Source organism: Eptatretus burgeri, chromosome 18 (assembly GCF_056783735.1).
Source record: "Eptatretus burgeri isolate ZD-2024b chromosome 18, Ebu_testis_v1, whole genome shotgun sequence".
Taxonomy (NCBI): Eukaryota; Metazoa; Chordata; class Myxini; order Myxiniformes; family Myxinidae; genus Eptatretus; species Eptatretus burgeri.
In genome coordinates this window covers 45,797,002-45,813,118 of record NC_140978.1, presented here as the reverse complement: position 1 = coordinate 45,813,118, position 16,117 = coordinate 45,797,002, and the positions used below count along the sequence as shown (strand labels likewise).

General features: G+C 43.0%; 1 protein-coding gene across 2 annotated transcripts in view; it reads right to left on the bottom strand.

Annotated features, from left to right (window-relative positions):
- Window positions 1–16,117, bottom strand: part of SLC30A9 (solute carrier family 30 member 9) — a 109,031-nt gene that overhangs the window by 19,629 nt on the left and 73,285 nt on the right. For both annotated transcript variants that reach the window (XM_085863793.1, XM_085863794.1), the window contains exons 16-17: window positions 13,263–13,428; window positions 5,114–5,243 (exon numbers count right to left, since the gene is read on the bottom strand). In XM_085863793.1, coding sequence (XP_085719919.1) covers window positions 5,114–5,243; window positions 13,263–13,428 — 296 coding nt within the window. The remainder of the gene's footprint in view (window positions 1–5,113; window positions 5,244–13,262; window positions 13,429–16,117) is intronic.

Below are 16,117 nucleotides of genomic sequence, written 5' to 3'. Positions count from 1 at the left end.
TCCGACAGTACAGTATACCAGCATGCTGGCACTCATTTTTGCTGACCTCGGAAGGATGACAGGCAATCAACCCCAACTGGTATTAATTCAACAGCCAAGTGGGATTTCAACTCAGGATCCTAGGATCCCAAGCCCACCACCCTAACTATTAAACCAACACCAGGCTTCAATGAATGCCATGCCGTGGTAGAAGGATATATTAAGCTGCTTTATATACCTTAACATGGCGTACGTTTAAAACATGGGAAATCTCAGATTTTTTTTTGTCGTATAGTCGAATATTCAAAGGGTGTACAGGATCTACAGTCTTGGGGTCTTTTTGGTCCTCGGGTCTTTTGGGCCATTTTGAGTCTTCGGGGTCTTAAAGGGTCTTCAAAGTTTGAAGGGGTCTCAGCAGTCGAAAGGGTCAAAATGTACATTCCAATTGTGCATAATTAATGAATAGAGGCAGTAATTAATAGACAAAAAGTATCTCTCTCTCTCTCTCTCACACACACACACACACACACACACACACACAAACACACACACACACACACACACACACACACACACACACACACACACACACACACACACACACACACACACACACAAACACACACACACACACACACACACACACACACACACACACACACACACACACACACACACACACACACACACACACACACAGCAATTTTTATAACCTAGTGTATTTATTGAAGTAAAGTATTAAACTTAACTTTTTCTTCTGTTCGGACAATTATATTGAGTGAAGAAAAGATTATAGAATGTGCAGAAAGTGTAATTTCATTGAGTGAAACACCGTGCTTCATAACCTGCTTTCGCAATCCATGACGGCATAGGCCACAGCGGGTCCTTTTTTCGGCAATTACGTACACAGTTTGCCCTTTCCTTTTTGGGAGATTTTCTTACATTACAAAACATTAATAGAAATATACTCTTATAGTTCCGCCAATATATTAATAGTCGGTTGTTTCTAAAAGTGAAGAGGAACGTTTTTGTTGCTGCAAGTGAAGAGGATTTTTTTTGCTTTACACCATTTTGTGTGATGCAGGTTTTATCAGGTTTTCCTTTGTCCTCGTGACCGTTTCAAAAGCAATTGGTTACCTGGTGTGTTGAGCAAAGGTTCTATGGTTTCTCTTTGTGAGATTCAAAGCAAAATATATTTGATTAGCAAAGTACCCATGCTATGCATGGGAGGGGCTCGACAGCCGGTTCGTGAAGGACTTGGGCAAAAAAAGAATAGCGAAACTACAAATGCTGAATCCACAAATGTCATGGTTGGAGACCTTCACATAATTTCCTCATTCTGCTTTAAACTCAACCTCTTTATATTTTCATTCCAATCACAAATTAATACTTGACCATTAATTTTACAAAATCCAATTACAAACACTTGATAAACGAAGAGAAACGCAATTCGAACACCAGAACTACGTTGTCGATGGCACACCATCGCATATTCCCACGCGCACTGCTTTGTCCCATTAACGCTCGGTGAAATTTTATCTTGCAAAATGGATTGACTATTCTTTTCTATTTGATGTACTTTATGACCAAAGACTTACTATGTTTACTAAATCAGAAGTCATTGCAAGCATGTCAACATTTCATGAAACATTAATTTAACACTGTCCAACAATATAGAACTGTGCATCAATTTAATCATAGGAATGAACTGTGTATAATATTAATTATAATTATTCATAATCAATTCGATAAATACAGTAAAACCTGCGACTGTTTATCACTCATGGGGGCCACATAAGTAAGTTCTTCATAAAATAATTTACCATGTACAATGGTAAATACACTTAAAAAAACAAATATCAGCCCCCATGACCCCACCCCTTCTGGCCCGGCCCCTAGGGGTCATATCAAAAATCTGACAGTGTTGTGCACTTCCCCATACATATATCTATTATGTCCCAAAGTTTCAAGTTCCTATCTCAAACAGTGTAGGAGGAGCTATTTTGACCCCCTATCCACTAAGCACCCCCTAGCCCCCAGGCACCCTCTGATCATCATGTGTTTAAAAAAAAATGTTGTTAAATGTATAACTCATGAATATGTTTGATTTAAAAAGCTATGACAATTTTTTTTTTAATCGACCCCCATGACCCCAACCCCTCTTGCCCAGCCCCTAGGGGTAATATCAAAAATCCGACAGTGTTGTGCACTTCCCCATACATATATCTACTATGTCCCAAAGTTTCAAGTTCCTATTTCAAACTAGGAGTTACAGGGTAAGACAGACGGACGGCAGAGACAATCACAATATTCCCGCGCTTTCGAAGAAAAGGGCGGGAATAATGACATCCAGATCGGAAGCAGCTTTGTACGGATTGAAACTCAAAATCATCATTGTACAGAGGTGTTTATGAAACCTCCCACCCACCTTAAGACACCGGCTGGGACCACAAAACGTTCCACAGGTTTGTCGGGGCTCTCCCCAAAACTGAGTGAGTCGTTCAAGGTCAGCCGGAGACACTCCAGCTTGATAATATTGAGAACACCCAATTACCGAGCTGTTTGCCTCATTAACGTGCTTTCTAAATTACCGAGCCAATTTTTTTTTCCACCCATCACACGCAGCTGTTTATAAAGATTAACGTTGATGCACATCTCCCTGAAATGCCTATCATGTGACGTTGTTTTTAAAATTTGTTCATTGAAATTCCCCCCAAAAAAGGGTGAAAGCGACTCAAGGCTTTTGGGTTGTATACAGTATAGACTGTAGTTGGTAATCACACCGACCCCAATTTGCCGATGACCGAAAAATTGCTGATATCGGCCAAGCGTGTGTGTGTGTGTGTGTGTGTGTGTGTGTGTGTGTGTGTGTGTGTGTGTGTGTGTGTGTGTGTGTGTGTGTGTGTGTGTGTGTGTGTGTGTGTGTGTGTGTGTGTGTGTGTGTGTGTGTGTGTGTGTGTGTGTGTGTTTTCTCTCTCTCTGACGGCATTGTTTTTCGTACTAGCAAATACCACCCGTCGCTTTGCCGACGGGAATTCAAAAATACCCCCGAGCGGGAGTGCCGGTCATCTCTGCCAGAGGTCGAAAGTAACTCTGTGCCAGACTGGAATAGGGGCAGTTCATAAAGTACGTACGCTCTACTTCCGGGTTTCAAAACCACCCAACCCCCTCTGTATGCAGGCTAGTGACCACCCACCCACCCCCCTCATACATCGCTAATCGCTTGCAAAGCCAGCAGTTCCTTATGAACCGATGTTTGTAAGTCATGACAATGCAGTCCCGAGCGGTGTAATTTACCTTTTTCTTTTAATATCACAGCACATCATTTATGAAAATAAAAGTACAAATTGACATTCAAGACAATGTTAATGTCATCAATGAAAGTAAGTGTGCATATAAACTTGTGTTCCATTGTTTTAGTTAAATCTGACAAAAGCTTCAAATGTAATATTTGTCTCGGAGAGTTCCGGTTCTTAATTTAATACTATTATTTTTGTATGTACTTTATGAACGGCCCATACGGGGAATCAGAGTGAAGTTTGAAGGGCTATAAAATCGGAACGAGAGCAAATTTCAAAAAAATGGCTCGTGTTGTTCTAGATAATAGTCCATAGTATCTGAATCACGAATAACATTTGATCTCTCTTGATAAATGAGGGAGGAGATAAGATTTGAAATCGATGATTTTCGCAACTTTGACAGCCTTGTGACGTTGACCTCGACCTTGGACGACCTTGAAAGTTATATCCTTGTGCATGTCTCATCGACCTCTATCCATTCCACTATTGGTTATTTGTCTCCACTCGGTTTGATTGTGGATGGACGGACGTACGCACGGACAGACTTCGAGACTGTTATTATTAGGTCATCTCTACTGAGATGATAGAGATGACCTAAAAAGTGGGAAAGGTTCCGGGGATTTTTAGACACACAAGCAGATATCCTGTTTCCCCGGCCTGTTACAAGGGAATTTGACCCCTTTGACAGAATAATGGCAGGGGCCCGTGGAAATTACACGGAATGTAAAATGTGACTTCAAGTCCTCAACTGCCCTCCCCTCTCCCATTCTAATTGTACACACTTTATACATGTACTGTCCTCACATTCTAATTGTCAAGTGTGATCACCAAAAGAAGCTGCACAGCGGTTTCTGAGCCCTGGTGTTGAGTATCACCACCTGAATTGCCTCCGGTACGTTTTCTGCCCACAGAGAGTCTGGGCACCATTTTTGGCACATTTTCCTGCGGTGACGACGCGGTTTGGCAAACCCCAAGCTTCAGAAACTCATCTCTGGGCACACAGCTAAGTGCTGGGAGAAAGAGAGGATTTTTATTTTATTTATTCTGTTCCCTTGTCTGTATTGAAGTCCGTGTGGAGGCACCTCAAAATTATATTTAATTTACCTCATGTTCCATTCTCATCATCATCATTTTAATATTTGAGGTTGTCGACAGTTACGCCTACTCTAGCTGAACCATGCACTCCATTGCAAAATCTTTTTTAAAAATCAAGAGAAAAATGGCAAGCGTAGCTTTAGGACTGGGTGCCATTTTCTATGTTATGATGGTACTGCATTAGCAGCCACCATAAAGCAAAGCATTCTTGGTCCAATTTGATTCTTGGAACAGTAATCACAAATGTATTGTCTGAAAAGGTACCAAAATACCCTGGGGAAGCTCATCTCGAGTGAAGCAAACCATGGGGTTCGTGAAACCGGTCTGAAAGGGTAAAGAACTGCAAGGTAAGAAATTTTTCCCCAGGGTAAGCAGTGTAGTGTGAAAGGGGTATAGATGTATCAAACACCACATCAGATGATCATTAAAATCTGAGTCCATCAAGATGTGGAAACATGAAAAAAATGAAGATGTCCAAATGATAGCTTTTTTTTTGGAATCCTGATGAATCTTAAAAATCTTCAACATAACATTTCTGTCAGCAAATTTGCTGTTATATTTTGCTAAAATAAATAAATGGCGTAGATGGTAGATCATCATCCCCCTGAGAGCTCCAAAGTGGCCAACAATGATATTTATTTTCGTCATTTAAATCTCAAACTGTATACAAGTTTCACTCACAAATAATGGAAAAATTGGGATCCCATTAACCAAATAACCAACTTGTTTTTGGGACTTACATTGAGCATTTGCTCGATGTCCTGGCGTTCCAGGTAAGAGCGTGTGAGCACACGACCATCAAAATCCACTTCGGCCTTGAAGCGCACCTTACTCATTCCCATGTCTGTGGCCTTCACATCATGAATGGCCCTATAAAAAGATGGGGGGGAGGGAGGGGGGTTAACTGCATCCCCACCATGGATCTCCATGCACAATATGGCTCGGCAGAAGTCAAATGGCATTTAGATCTCAGAATGACCGACGATGGAAAAATGATGTGACATTTCAACTGAAGGTCATTGTTAAGGCTCAACTGAAGGTCATTGCTGAGGCTCACAAGTTTGATTGACGAATCAGGTTATCAAGCATTACATGATCAATGTGGCTGCCATGCCTCAAACAAATGTGTGACCCCCATGACCCCAACCCCTCTTGCCCGGCCCCTAGGGGTCATATCAAAAATCCGAAAGTTTTGTGCACTTCCCCATACATATATCTACTATGTCCCAAAGTCCCAATGGCCCATAAACGTGTATAAAACATTATATAACATGGACACACAAAACATATTGGTGAATAAAACATTATCATCAGACACACACACTCTGGACAATATATTTGTTTGGAATACAACCATGTTCACATTAACAGAGCAACATCTGAGTGGAACCAATGTGTTCATGTCTCAACTTAGTTTCTAAACATGGCAGAAGAGCAGTGCGAGATAAGAATGATAGAAGTCATCATCATAATGATGCACAAGTAGGACAAAAATTTGAACCTGCAGTTCCAAAAGTACAAGTCAGCGTCTTAAAAGGGGCCAAAATAAGGTATTCACAGCAAGATGTGAAGGAAAGTAACATGGAGAGACAAAATATAAAAGTGCCTAAAACATTATATAACCTGGAAAGAGAAAATATAAAAGTGTATAAAACATTATATAACATGAAAAGATAAAACATTAAATTGTATAAGCATTATATAACGTGGAAATACAAAACATAAAAGTGTATAAAACATTAAATAACGGAGAGAGAGAAAACATAAAAGTGTATAAAACGATATACAACGTGGAAAGATAACACATAAAGGTGTATAAAACATTATGTGGAAAGATAAAACATAGACATGTATGAAACATAATATAACATGGAAGGATAAAACATAAAGGTGTATAAAATTATATAACATGTAAAGATAAAACGTAAACGTGAAAAAACATTATATAACATGGAAAGATAAAACATAAAAGGTGTATAAAACATTATATAACAACATGGAAAGATTAAACATAAAGGTGTAAAAAACATAATGTGGAAAGATAAAACAAATTAGTATAAAACATAAAGGTGTATAAAACATAATGTGGAAAGATAAAACAAACGAGTATAAAACATAAAGATGTATAAAACAAAATACCCCCGAGCGGGAGTGCCGGTCATCTCTGCCAGATGTCGAAAGTAACTCTGTGCCAGACTGGAATAGGGGCAGTTCATAAAGTACGTACACTCTACTTCCGGGTTTCAAAACCACCCACCCCCCTCTGTATGCAGGCTAGTGACCACCCACCCCCCTCTGTATGCAGGCTAGTGACCACCCACCCACCCCCTCCCACATCGCTAATCGCTTGCAAAGCCAGCAGTTCCTTATGAACCGATGTTTGTAAGTCATGACGATGCAGTCCCGAACGGTGTAATTTATTTTTTCTTTTAATATCACAGCACGTCATTTATGAAAATAAAAGTACAAATTGACATTCAAGACAATGTTAATGTCATAAATGAAAGTAAGTGTGCATATAAACTTGTGTTCCATTGTTTTAGTTAAATCTGACAAAAGCTTCAAGTGGAATATTTGTCTCGGAGAGTTCCGGTTCTGAATTTTTTAATACTTTTTTTTTGTATGTACTTTATGAACGGCCCATACGGGGAATCAGAGTGAAGTTTGAAGGGCTATAAAATCGGAACGAGAGCAAATTTCAAAAAAATGGCTCGTGTTGTTCTAGATAATAGTCCGTAGTATCTGAATCACTAATAACATTTGATCTCTCTTGATAAATGAGGGAGGAGATACGATTTCAAATTGACGATTTTCGCAACTTTCACAGCCTCGTGACGTTGACCTCGACCTTGGACGACCTTGAAAGTTATATCCTTGTGCATGTCTCATTGACCTCTATCCATTCCACTATTGGTTATTTGTCTCCACTCGGTTTGATTGTGTACGAACGGACGGACGTACGGACGGGCGGACAGACTTCGAGACTGTTATTATTAGGTCATCTCTACTGAGATGATAGAGATGACCTAATAATGTGGAGAGAGAAAACATAAAAGTGTATAAAACATTATATAACACAGAAAGATAAAACATAAAGGTGTATAAAACTATACAACATGGACAGGTAAAATGTAAACATGTATAAAACATTATATAACATGAAAAGATTAAACATAAAGGCGCATAAAACATAATGTGGATAGATAAAACAAACGAGTAAAAAACATAAAGGTGTATAAAACATAATGTGGAGAGAGAAAACATAAAAGTGTATAAAACATTATATAACATGGAAAGATAAAACATAAAGATGCATACAACATAACGTGGAAAGATAAAATGTAAAAGTGTATAAAACATGATATTGTTGTGGGCCGGAGTTCGGTGGCGATAAACGACCACTAGGTGGAGCAGTTGAGCCGTCTCCCACCTAACACCCGGAATTAAAAGGTCGTCACCCCGGATAACTCCGGAGTTGATGGGCCACTTAAAGGACCGTGATCACCAATTCTCTGACGGCGTGGGGTAGGGTCAATAGCCAAATTTCAATATACCTAAGTACCCACGTCGTCAAATTACCGGGGAAATCACATCCTCGGCCGACTCTGTCCGAACCGAGTCGCAGGTACCGACTCGGATCCGACTTAACCGAGCGGAGTTACCAGAGCCACGCCGGTCCCAATGACAACTTACGGCACCAACGGCCTTGCTATTTCTCAAGCCCGAACCATGCTAGGCAAATGAAAGAAAACACGAACAACGAACTGGAACATTTAACATGGGGGTTTATTTATAAACAATAATCAGGGAGGGGAGCACACAAAGAGCAGAGTTACAACCGAATAAAAACAATGCAAACAATGTACAATGAAAAACGCTTAATCAATCCTACTTAAAGACGGGGCCCACGGACACACACACACACACACACACACACACACACACACACACACACACACACACACACACACACACACACACACACACACACACACACACACACACACACACACACACACACACACGCGCGCGCACACACACGCGCACACACACACACACACACACACACACACACACACCCAAAAAGAAATGGACCTCAATGGTCTATTTTCGGCCCTTCGGCTCGAGAGAGAAGGCGAGCTGAGGGCAGGGGCCTATTCTTGCACCTGTCCGCCTCGTGCGGTCTGGTCGAGCTTGTCCGGTGGTGGGACTAGAACCCGCCGCCAACAACACAGCACCAAGCACCAGGGACCAGGAATGATGCAACGGACGCCAGCCAGCACAGGAACGGACCGGACGAGACGAGCACCCGTGGGTAGACGAGAGCGCCAGCAGGCAAGATGAGGCTTTTTCTCTCTCTCCTTTCTCCTTGGCTCGCCACACTCTCTCGTACTTCCCCTCCCCTGCCGGTCGAGGGAACCGCTCTGAGGGACTCGCCTCCGGATTGGACGAGGGGCGAAAATCCCATCTGGCTGGGCGGTGCCGCCCCTGAGGTGGTCAGCCTCCTGATAGGACGAGGCGTCTCGGGGGGGGGGGGGGTGGTGTCGAGGCGTATCGGAGGCCCCTCCCCCGAAGAGGCTCCGTAGTAGCTTTCGACACGCTGGCCTCCCATTGGCTGGGGCGCGCTTGCGATGCTCCCCCTTCGCTCATTGGCTGGAGGAAACGCTCTATGCCCTTCCTTGGGGCGGAGCCTTGCCCACACCTTCGGCCAAAAACAAGTGGGCAATGGCGACCGGGTTGAGTGAGGGATGGTGCCGTTGTTGTTGTTGTAGTAGATGTATAAAACCTGACTAAAAAATAACTCACTGCGCACACACGAAATTCCCATTAGACATAGGGGATGGATTCTAACTATAAACACATACTTGTCGAAATAACTAAGCTTAGGGACTGCTGTCTGTTTGTGTACAAATGGCTTCCAGATTCGTAACAATATAACATGGAAAGATAAAACATAAGGGTGCATAAAACTTAACATGGAAAGATAAAACATAAAGGTGTATAAAACATTATATAACGTGGAGGGATAAAACGTAAAAGTGTGTTAAACAAACATATACTGTGGAGAGAGAAAACATAAACGTGTATAAAACATTGACGTTTCGATGATTGACGTTTGCAACCACATCCTGGAGAGAGGGGGGATGGGTTTCCCCAAAGGTCCATTCACCATTTATTACCGTACTTCCCTTGATCTTTCCATGCTGAAAGAGACACAGAGATCGTACAAATTCCTTTCGACGACATAATATTGGATCGGTGGTATGGATGAAGGTTGCTCCCAACATACATAAATGAAACGAGCTCCGACCTCGGCTCAATATCCTGAACATATCTGCATTGTACTGGTCTGCACAGATTGGGTTGGCAACCAGGTGCTGTGCAATAGCAGATGAAGCAGGTACAGTGGAAATTTTCGCATGCCGTTCGAGATTCAAACAAAGTAAAAATGACATTTTTGTCATAATTTATGACAATAAAAATTATGACAAAAAAAAAAAGACAAACAAAGTATGTTGATGACATTTTTGCTTTGTTGGAGTCTCGGACGGCATGTAACAATTTCCAGCCATAGCTCAACACTGTCCATCCAGCGCTGAGGTTTACCACGGAGCTTGAATCGTCAAACACGATACCGTTTTTGGATGTGTTGGTTGATAGATCCAACCTTGGTTTCACAACATGCGTCTTCCGGAAGCCGACTTTCACAGGGCAGTATACTCGCTGGGACTCCTACAGCTCCACAAGAAACAAAATTGCCTTGATCAATATCCTGATTACCAGAGCACAGAGGATTTGTTCACCTTGTAATCTTCCTGCGGAAATTGACAAAATCATGAATATACTCGGTGAGAATGGTTATCCTGAGCATATAGTTAAGAGATACATACACAAGTTTCTAAACACGACAAAAGATCGGAAGTTTGGTCCGGACAAATGCCCAGTCTATATCAGGATGCCCTGGAAAGGGCAATCATCATGAAGGTTTGAAGTACAAATCAAACGTATTGTTTCCAACACGTTTCTGACTGTGCAACCCGAATAATCTTTACCTCTCGCCGTTTGCTGACGTCGGTCAACAAGGATGCGCTACCCACCTCACAAACCAGCAATGTTATTTATGAGTTTAAGTGCCGGTGTGAAGTTCGGTACGTGGGCCGCACAACACAAAGATTGGCTGATTGGATCAAACAACACGTCCCCTTGCCGATTTGAAGAAAGATTGTGAGGGTTAGAACACAACCAGTGCGAGCATGTAGAAATATCCAGCAACCACCGGCCACTGTACCTGCTTCATCTGCCATTGCACAGCAACTGGTTGCCAACCCTATCTGTGCAGACCAGTACAATGCAGATATGTTCAGGATATTGAGCAGAGGTCGGAGCTCGTTTCATTTACGTATGTTGGGAGCAACGTTCATCCTTTCCACCGATCCAATATTATGTCGTTGAAAGGAATTTGTACGATCTCTGTGTCTCTTTCAGCAAGGAAAGATCAAGGGAAGTACGGTAACAAATGGTGAATGGACCTATGGGGAAACCCATCCCCCCTCTCTCCAGGATGTGGTTGCAAACGTCAATCATCGACGAACTCTGCTCCAGCCAATGGGAGCTCGAGGTGAAGATGATGAGCCGACCAATGGGCGTTCGGATTAACCGTGATGCCATTACGGTTGAACTAATCAGCGTCTACCTTATTGCGACTTGCGTAGAAAGCACACGCCTTCACTTCCTTCTTCACTTGCTGCGATTTTTACCCTGAAGAGTGCAGCACGAAAAGCTTCGGTCACTATTATGTCGTGTTTGTTTGAATCTATATGAAAGATAAAACATAAAAGTGTATGAAACTTTATATAACGTGAAGATAAAACATAAAGGTGTATAAAACATTGTACAACGTGGAAAGAAAAAATATAAAAGTCAATAAAACATGATACTGTTGTGGGCCGAGTTTCGGTGGCGAGCACGACCGCTAGGTGGAGCAGTAGAGTCGGCTCCACCGAACACCCGGAATTTATAGGTCGTCACCCCGGATAACTCCGGAGCCGACGGGTCCCTTATCGGACCGAAGATCGCCAATAGGTCGACCGCGTGGGATAGGGTCGATTGCCAATTTCAATTTACCTAAATACCCACGTCGTCCAAACTACCGGGAAAATTTACCCTCAGCGGAGCTCGAGCGGAACGAGCTAGTAGCGTGCTCAAACCGTGCGTAACCGGAGCGGATGGTTACCGAGGTCCGTCGGTCCAAATGCACAATTTGCCGCTTCCAAATTTCCCAACACGCACCGTGCTAAACCAACAATAAAGAAAACACAGAAACGAGTTGAAACATTTAACAGGGGATATATTTATAATGGGGGGAAGGGAACACACAAAGAGCAGAGTTATTCGACTATAAGAAATGCAGTCAGTGTACAAGCAAAAGCACTTATCCAGTTGATACTTAAAGACGGACACACACACACACACACACACACACACACACACACACACACACACACACACACACACACACACACACACACACACACACACACACACACACGGACCCTAATGGTCTTTATTGAAGGCCTCCAGCTCGAGGACAGGTGAGCTAGAGACCAGAGCCTTTGCATGGACCTGTCCACCTCGTGTGGTCTTCGACAACCCGGCTCGGCGGGACTCGAACCCACAACACGATGCCGCTCCAAGCACCAGGTACCACGCTCTCCAACCGGCCACGCACCAATCGACCAAGGCCAAGGAGAAGATCAGAGGCGACGATGATCCAGCTCGGCGGGACTCGAACCCGCAACACGATGATGATGGCCACGACGACGACCACGACCCTTTTACCACCATCACGACCTCCACCACCTCGATCCTTTTTCCACCACCACGACCTCCACCACCTCGATCCTTTTACCACCCCCACTACCCAGCCTGGCGTTTCTTATATTCCTTTTGACTCCGGGGTGAGCAAATCGCCGTCTGAGGCGCTCTCCACCCTCATTGGATGGGGCGTCGTGGGAAAGCCGCCTTCTGTGGCCATCTCAACCCTCATTGGCCGGTGTGTCGTGGGAAAGCCGCGTTCTGTGGCCATCTCAACCCTCATTGGCCGGCTGTCGTGGGAAAGCCGCCTTCTGTGGCCATCTCAACCCTCATTGGCCGGCGTGCCGTGGGAAAGTCGCTTTCTGTGGTGAGATTGGACAAGGGGCATGCCCCTGCCTTCCTGGGCGGAGTCCCGGTCTGAGGCGATGGAAATCTCCGCCCACGTACGTGGCCGAACACATGTGGGCGATGGCGTCGATGTGTGGAGTGAAGTGAAGGAGGTTTGTTGCAAACGAATCTCCGCAGCGCACACATATAATTCCCGTTAGACACAGGTAGGGGGCCCTAACTATAAGCACACACTTACCGATATAACTGTTCTATAGGGACCTGAATGTTGAGTGCAGTAAGCTTCCAAATTTGTAACAATACAACGTGGAGAGATAAAACATAAAAGTGAATAAAACATTAAATAACATGGAGAGATAAAACAAACGTGGATAAAACATTAAATAACGTGGAAAGATAAAACATTAAATAACGTGAAAAGATTAAATATAAAAGTGAAAAAAAACATTATATAGCGTGTAAATATAAAACATAAAGGTGGATAAAACATTAAATAACATGGAGAGATGAAACATTATATACACAGATAAAACACACAGATAAAACATAAAAGTGTATGAAACTTTATACAACGTGGAGATAAAACATAAAGGTGCAATAAGCATTATATAACGTGAAAGGATAAAACATAAACATGTATAAAACATTATTTAACGTGGAAAGAGAAAACATAAAAGTGTATAAAACATAAGATGTGGAAAATGTAAAGGGCCGATTGTCACTTGCCGAATGGTGGGATCGTTTTCCAAAAGGTCAGTGATGCGCTGTAGCTGATCGGCCTGGATCGAACGTCCGAGCAGCATCTGAGTGTTTGTGTAGATGAGGAATGCGGAAACGAGTCCAAGGAGAGATCCGATGGCCAGCGAACCGATACAGTCATATATCGGTTGTTCTGTAAAACAATACAAACTACGGTGAACAGGGCAATCTCCTGTTCGGCGTATCTCTAAAATGCAAAAACTGGCCAATCAAAACGAACATTTAATTATTTAAATGTCCTGAAAAATCTATAGGATGAGAGGTCAGATGTCATTTTGAGGCACCGACTTTTGTCAAAGGGGGGAGGAAACAACTGTTCAGGATCAATAATTGCTAGTTACCTATCTGGAATAGAGTAATCCATCTCACTCACCTGTAATTTTTTTTTTTTCAAAGCACCTTCTCTTGGTTCAACAATCACAAGACAAGTTACCATTATATAATGTATTAGGCATAATTATTAACACAGGCTGGCCCCATATGGTGTCGCTCCGGTTAACGTTGTTTCACTTTAATGCCCTTCATCAAGTAGCGAACAAAGTTTCGCTTTTAAATTGTGACGTCAAATATCGAGTCGTGTGCCAAGCAAACTACTTTAGGTCGCGGTAGAAACATCAAACGAAAGGTCCACTTTTGGATTGAACCGAAGCAGGAAGAGAAACCACAAGAGTCAACACATCCAGTTACACCCACAGTTTCATTCACAGATGAAAAAGCAGACAAAACTGCCCCTTTGCTCCGATAACTCAATGGGCCAATGTGAGCCAAGTTTTCTAAAATCCTCGAATTTCAGCCGATTGACTTGAAATTTGAAGACCATTTACAAATGAGGTCGCTGAACTCAACCACCTATTAATTTTGAGGTCAACATAGACCACAAGGTCAACATAGGCCGAATTTCTAAAATTCTCAATTTTCATCCAATTGACTTGAAAGTTGAAGAGCATTTGCATATCAGGTCACTGAATTCAACCACCGACTATTTTTGAGGTAAACATTGGCTAAAAGGTCAACATTGGCCAATAGACCAAATTTTCTAAAATCCTAAATTTTCATCCGATTGACTTGAAATTTGAAGAGCATTTGCATATCAGGTCGTTGAATTCAAACACCTATTAATTTTGAGGGAAAAATAGGCTAAAAGGTCAAAATAGACCATAAGGCCAATTTGGGCCAAATTTTCTAAATCCTCAATTTTCATCCAATCAAGTTGAAATTTGAAAAGGATTTACAGATCAGGTCACTGACATCAACCACCTATTACTTTTGTGGTTATCATAGGCGAAAAAGTCAACATAGGCCAAATTTCTAAAATCCTCAATTTTTATCCAATTAACTTGAAATTTGAAGAGCATTTTCATGTCAGGTCACTAAATTCAACTACTTATTAATTTTAAGGGCAAAAGGTCAACACAGGCCGAATTTCTAAAATTGATCAAAAAAACTAAATATTGTTGCGGTTCTCGGAACCGCATACATCCAACAGATAGTGGTCCCAAGACAATTATTCCATTAATATACGTGTAGATAGTCCCTTCCCTTTTGTCTAGCGGAAAAAAACAGGGCCGTGCATTTGCGAGGATCTCATAGCTAGGCTTGCTTACATCATTTCTTCTTCATTTCATTTCTAATGTCATTTGTACTCTTCTTTTCTGATTACTCCTCAGGTAAATCTGAGCCACGTGCACCCTTCGCTGTGAGATGGGTCCTCGGCAAAGGGCCAGCAGGCATTACACCCACACCCCTCCATAGAAAACACGGCCTGCCAAACTCACACGCAGCGGTAATTTTCACCCAATGGACAGGAGACACACCCAGCACGATGCCCACGCTGCACGGAACATGTGCCGAGGCTGATAATAGAAAGGCAACCCCACGCCACATTGCGCGGGATGCGAGTGTGCAAGGCGCAAGTGGCGCGTTCCTTTCAACCCATTTCTGGACTAATTAAATCGATCGGGTTTTGCCCCGTGCACACGATAGCAGAATCAGGTGAGCGCTGGCCACGTGCGTAATGGTAGATCAGAACGGAAGATGTATGGAACATGCTCTCAAAGGCCGACCCGTGTGCCGCTTGCGACACTTTGTTATCGTACAGAGCCGGCCACGAATGGACACATCTTACTGTCTGTGCATGGGTTTGCCATAACATCTTACCTTCTCGCCTCTACGGCCAGCGAAGCTGCGATCACGCGGAGGCATGTTGTACAGCTCGGGCCACGTTGGCGCACACGAAGTGGGTGCGTCGGCCAGAGCTGGTCAGGGCGCCCGAGCGGGTATGCGGGACCGACGCCACTCTCGGCCGGTCGTCAGGGCAAGACCCGGGGGTTCCTGCAAGGCGATTTATGGCGCGGAGTTCGGTGTGGGCGATTCGTATCATGTCATGAGGTCGGAGCAAGACATCTTTGCGGCGTGGGGATCACCTTACCGGAAGTGGAATGTTGCTGCATCCGGCCATCGCGGCCGGGCCGCGCAGGGGGTCGGAGTCAATGAGAGCGCCCGATTCGGGTAACGACACCGAGTTTCGGGGTGGCTCCCCGCCCCGTGCCGCAGGGCCTAGAAAGGTCCGAGCGGATCGATCGATATATATATATATCTCTATCTCTATCTCTATCTCTATCTCTATCTCTATCTCTATCTCTATCTCTATATATATATATATATATATATATATATATATCTCTATCTCTATCTCTATCTCTATCTCTATCTCTATCTCTATCTCTATCTCTATCTCTATCTCTATCTCTATCTCTATCTCTATCTCTATCTCTATCTCTATATATATATATATATATATATATATATATATATATATATAT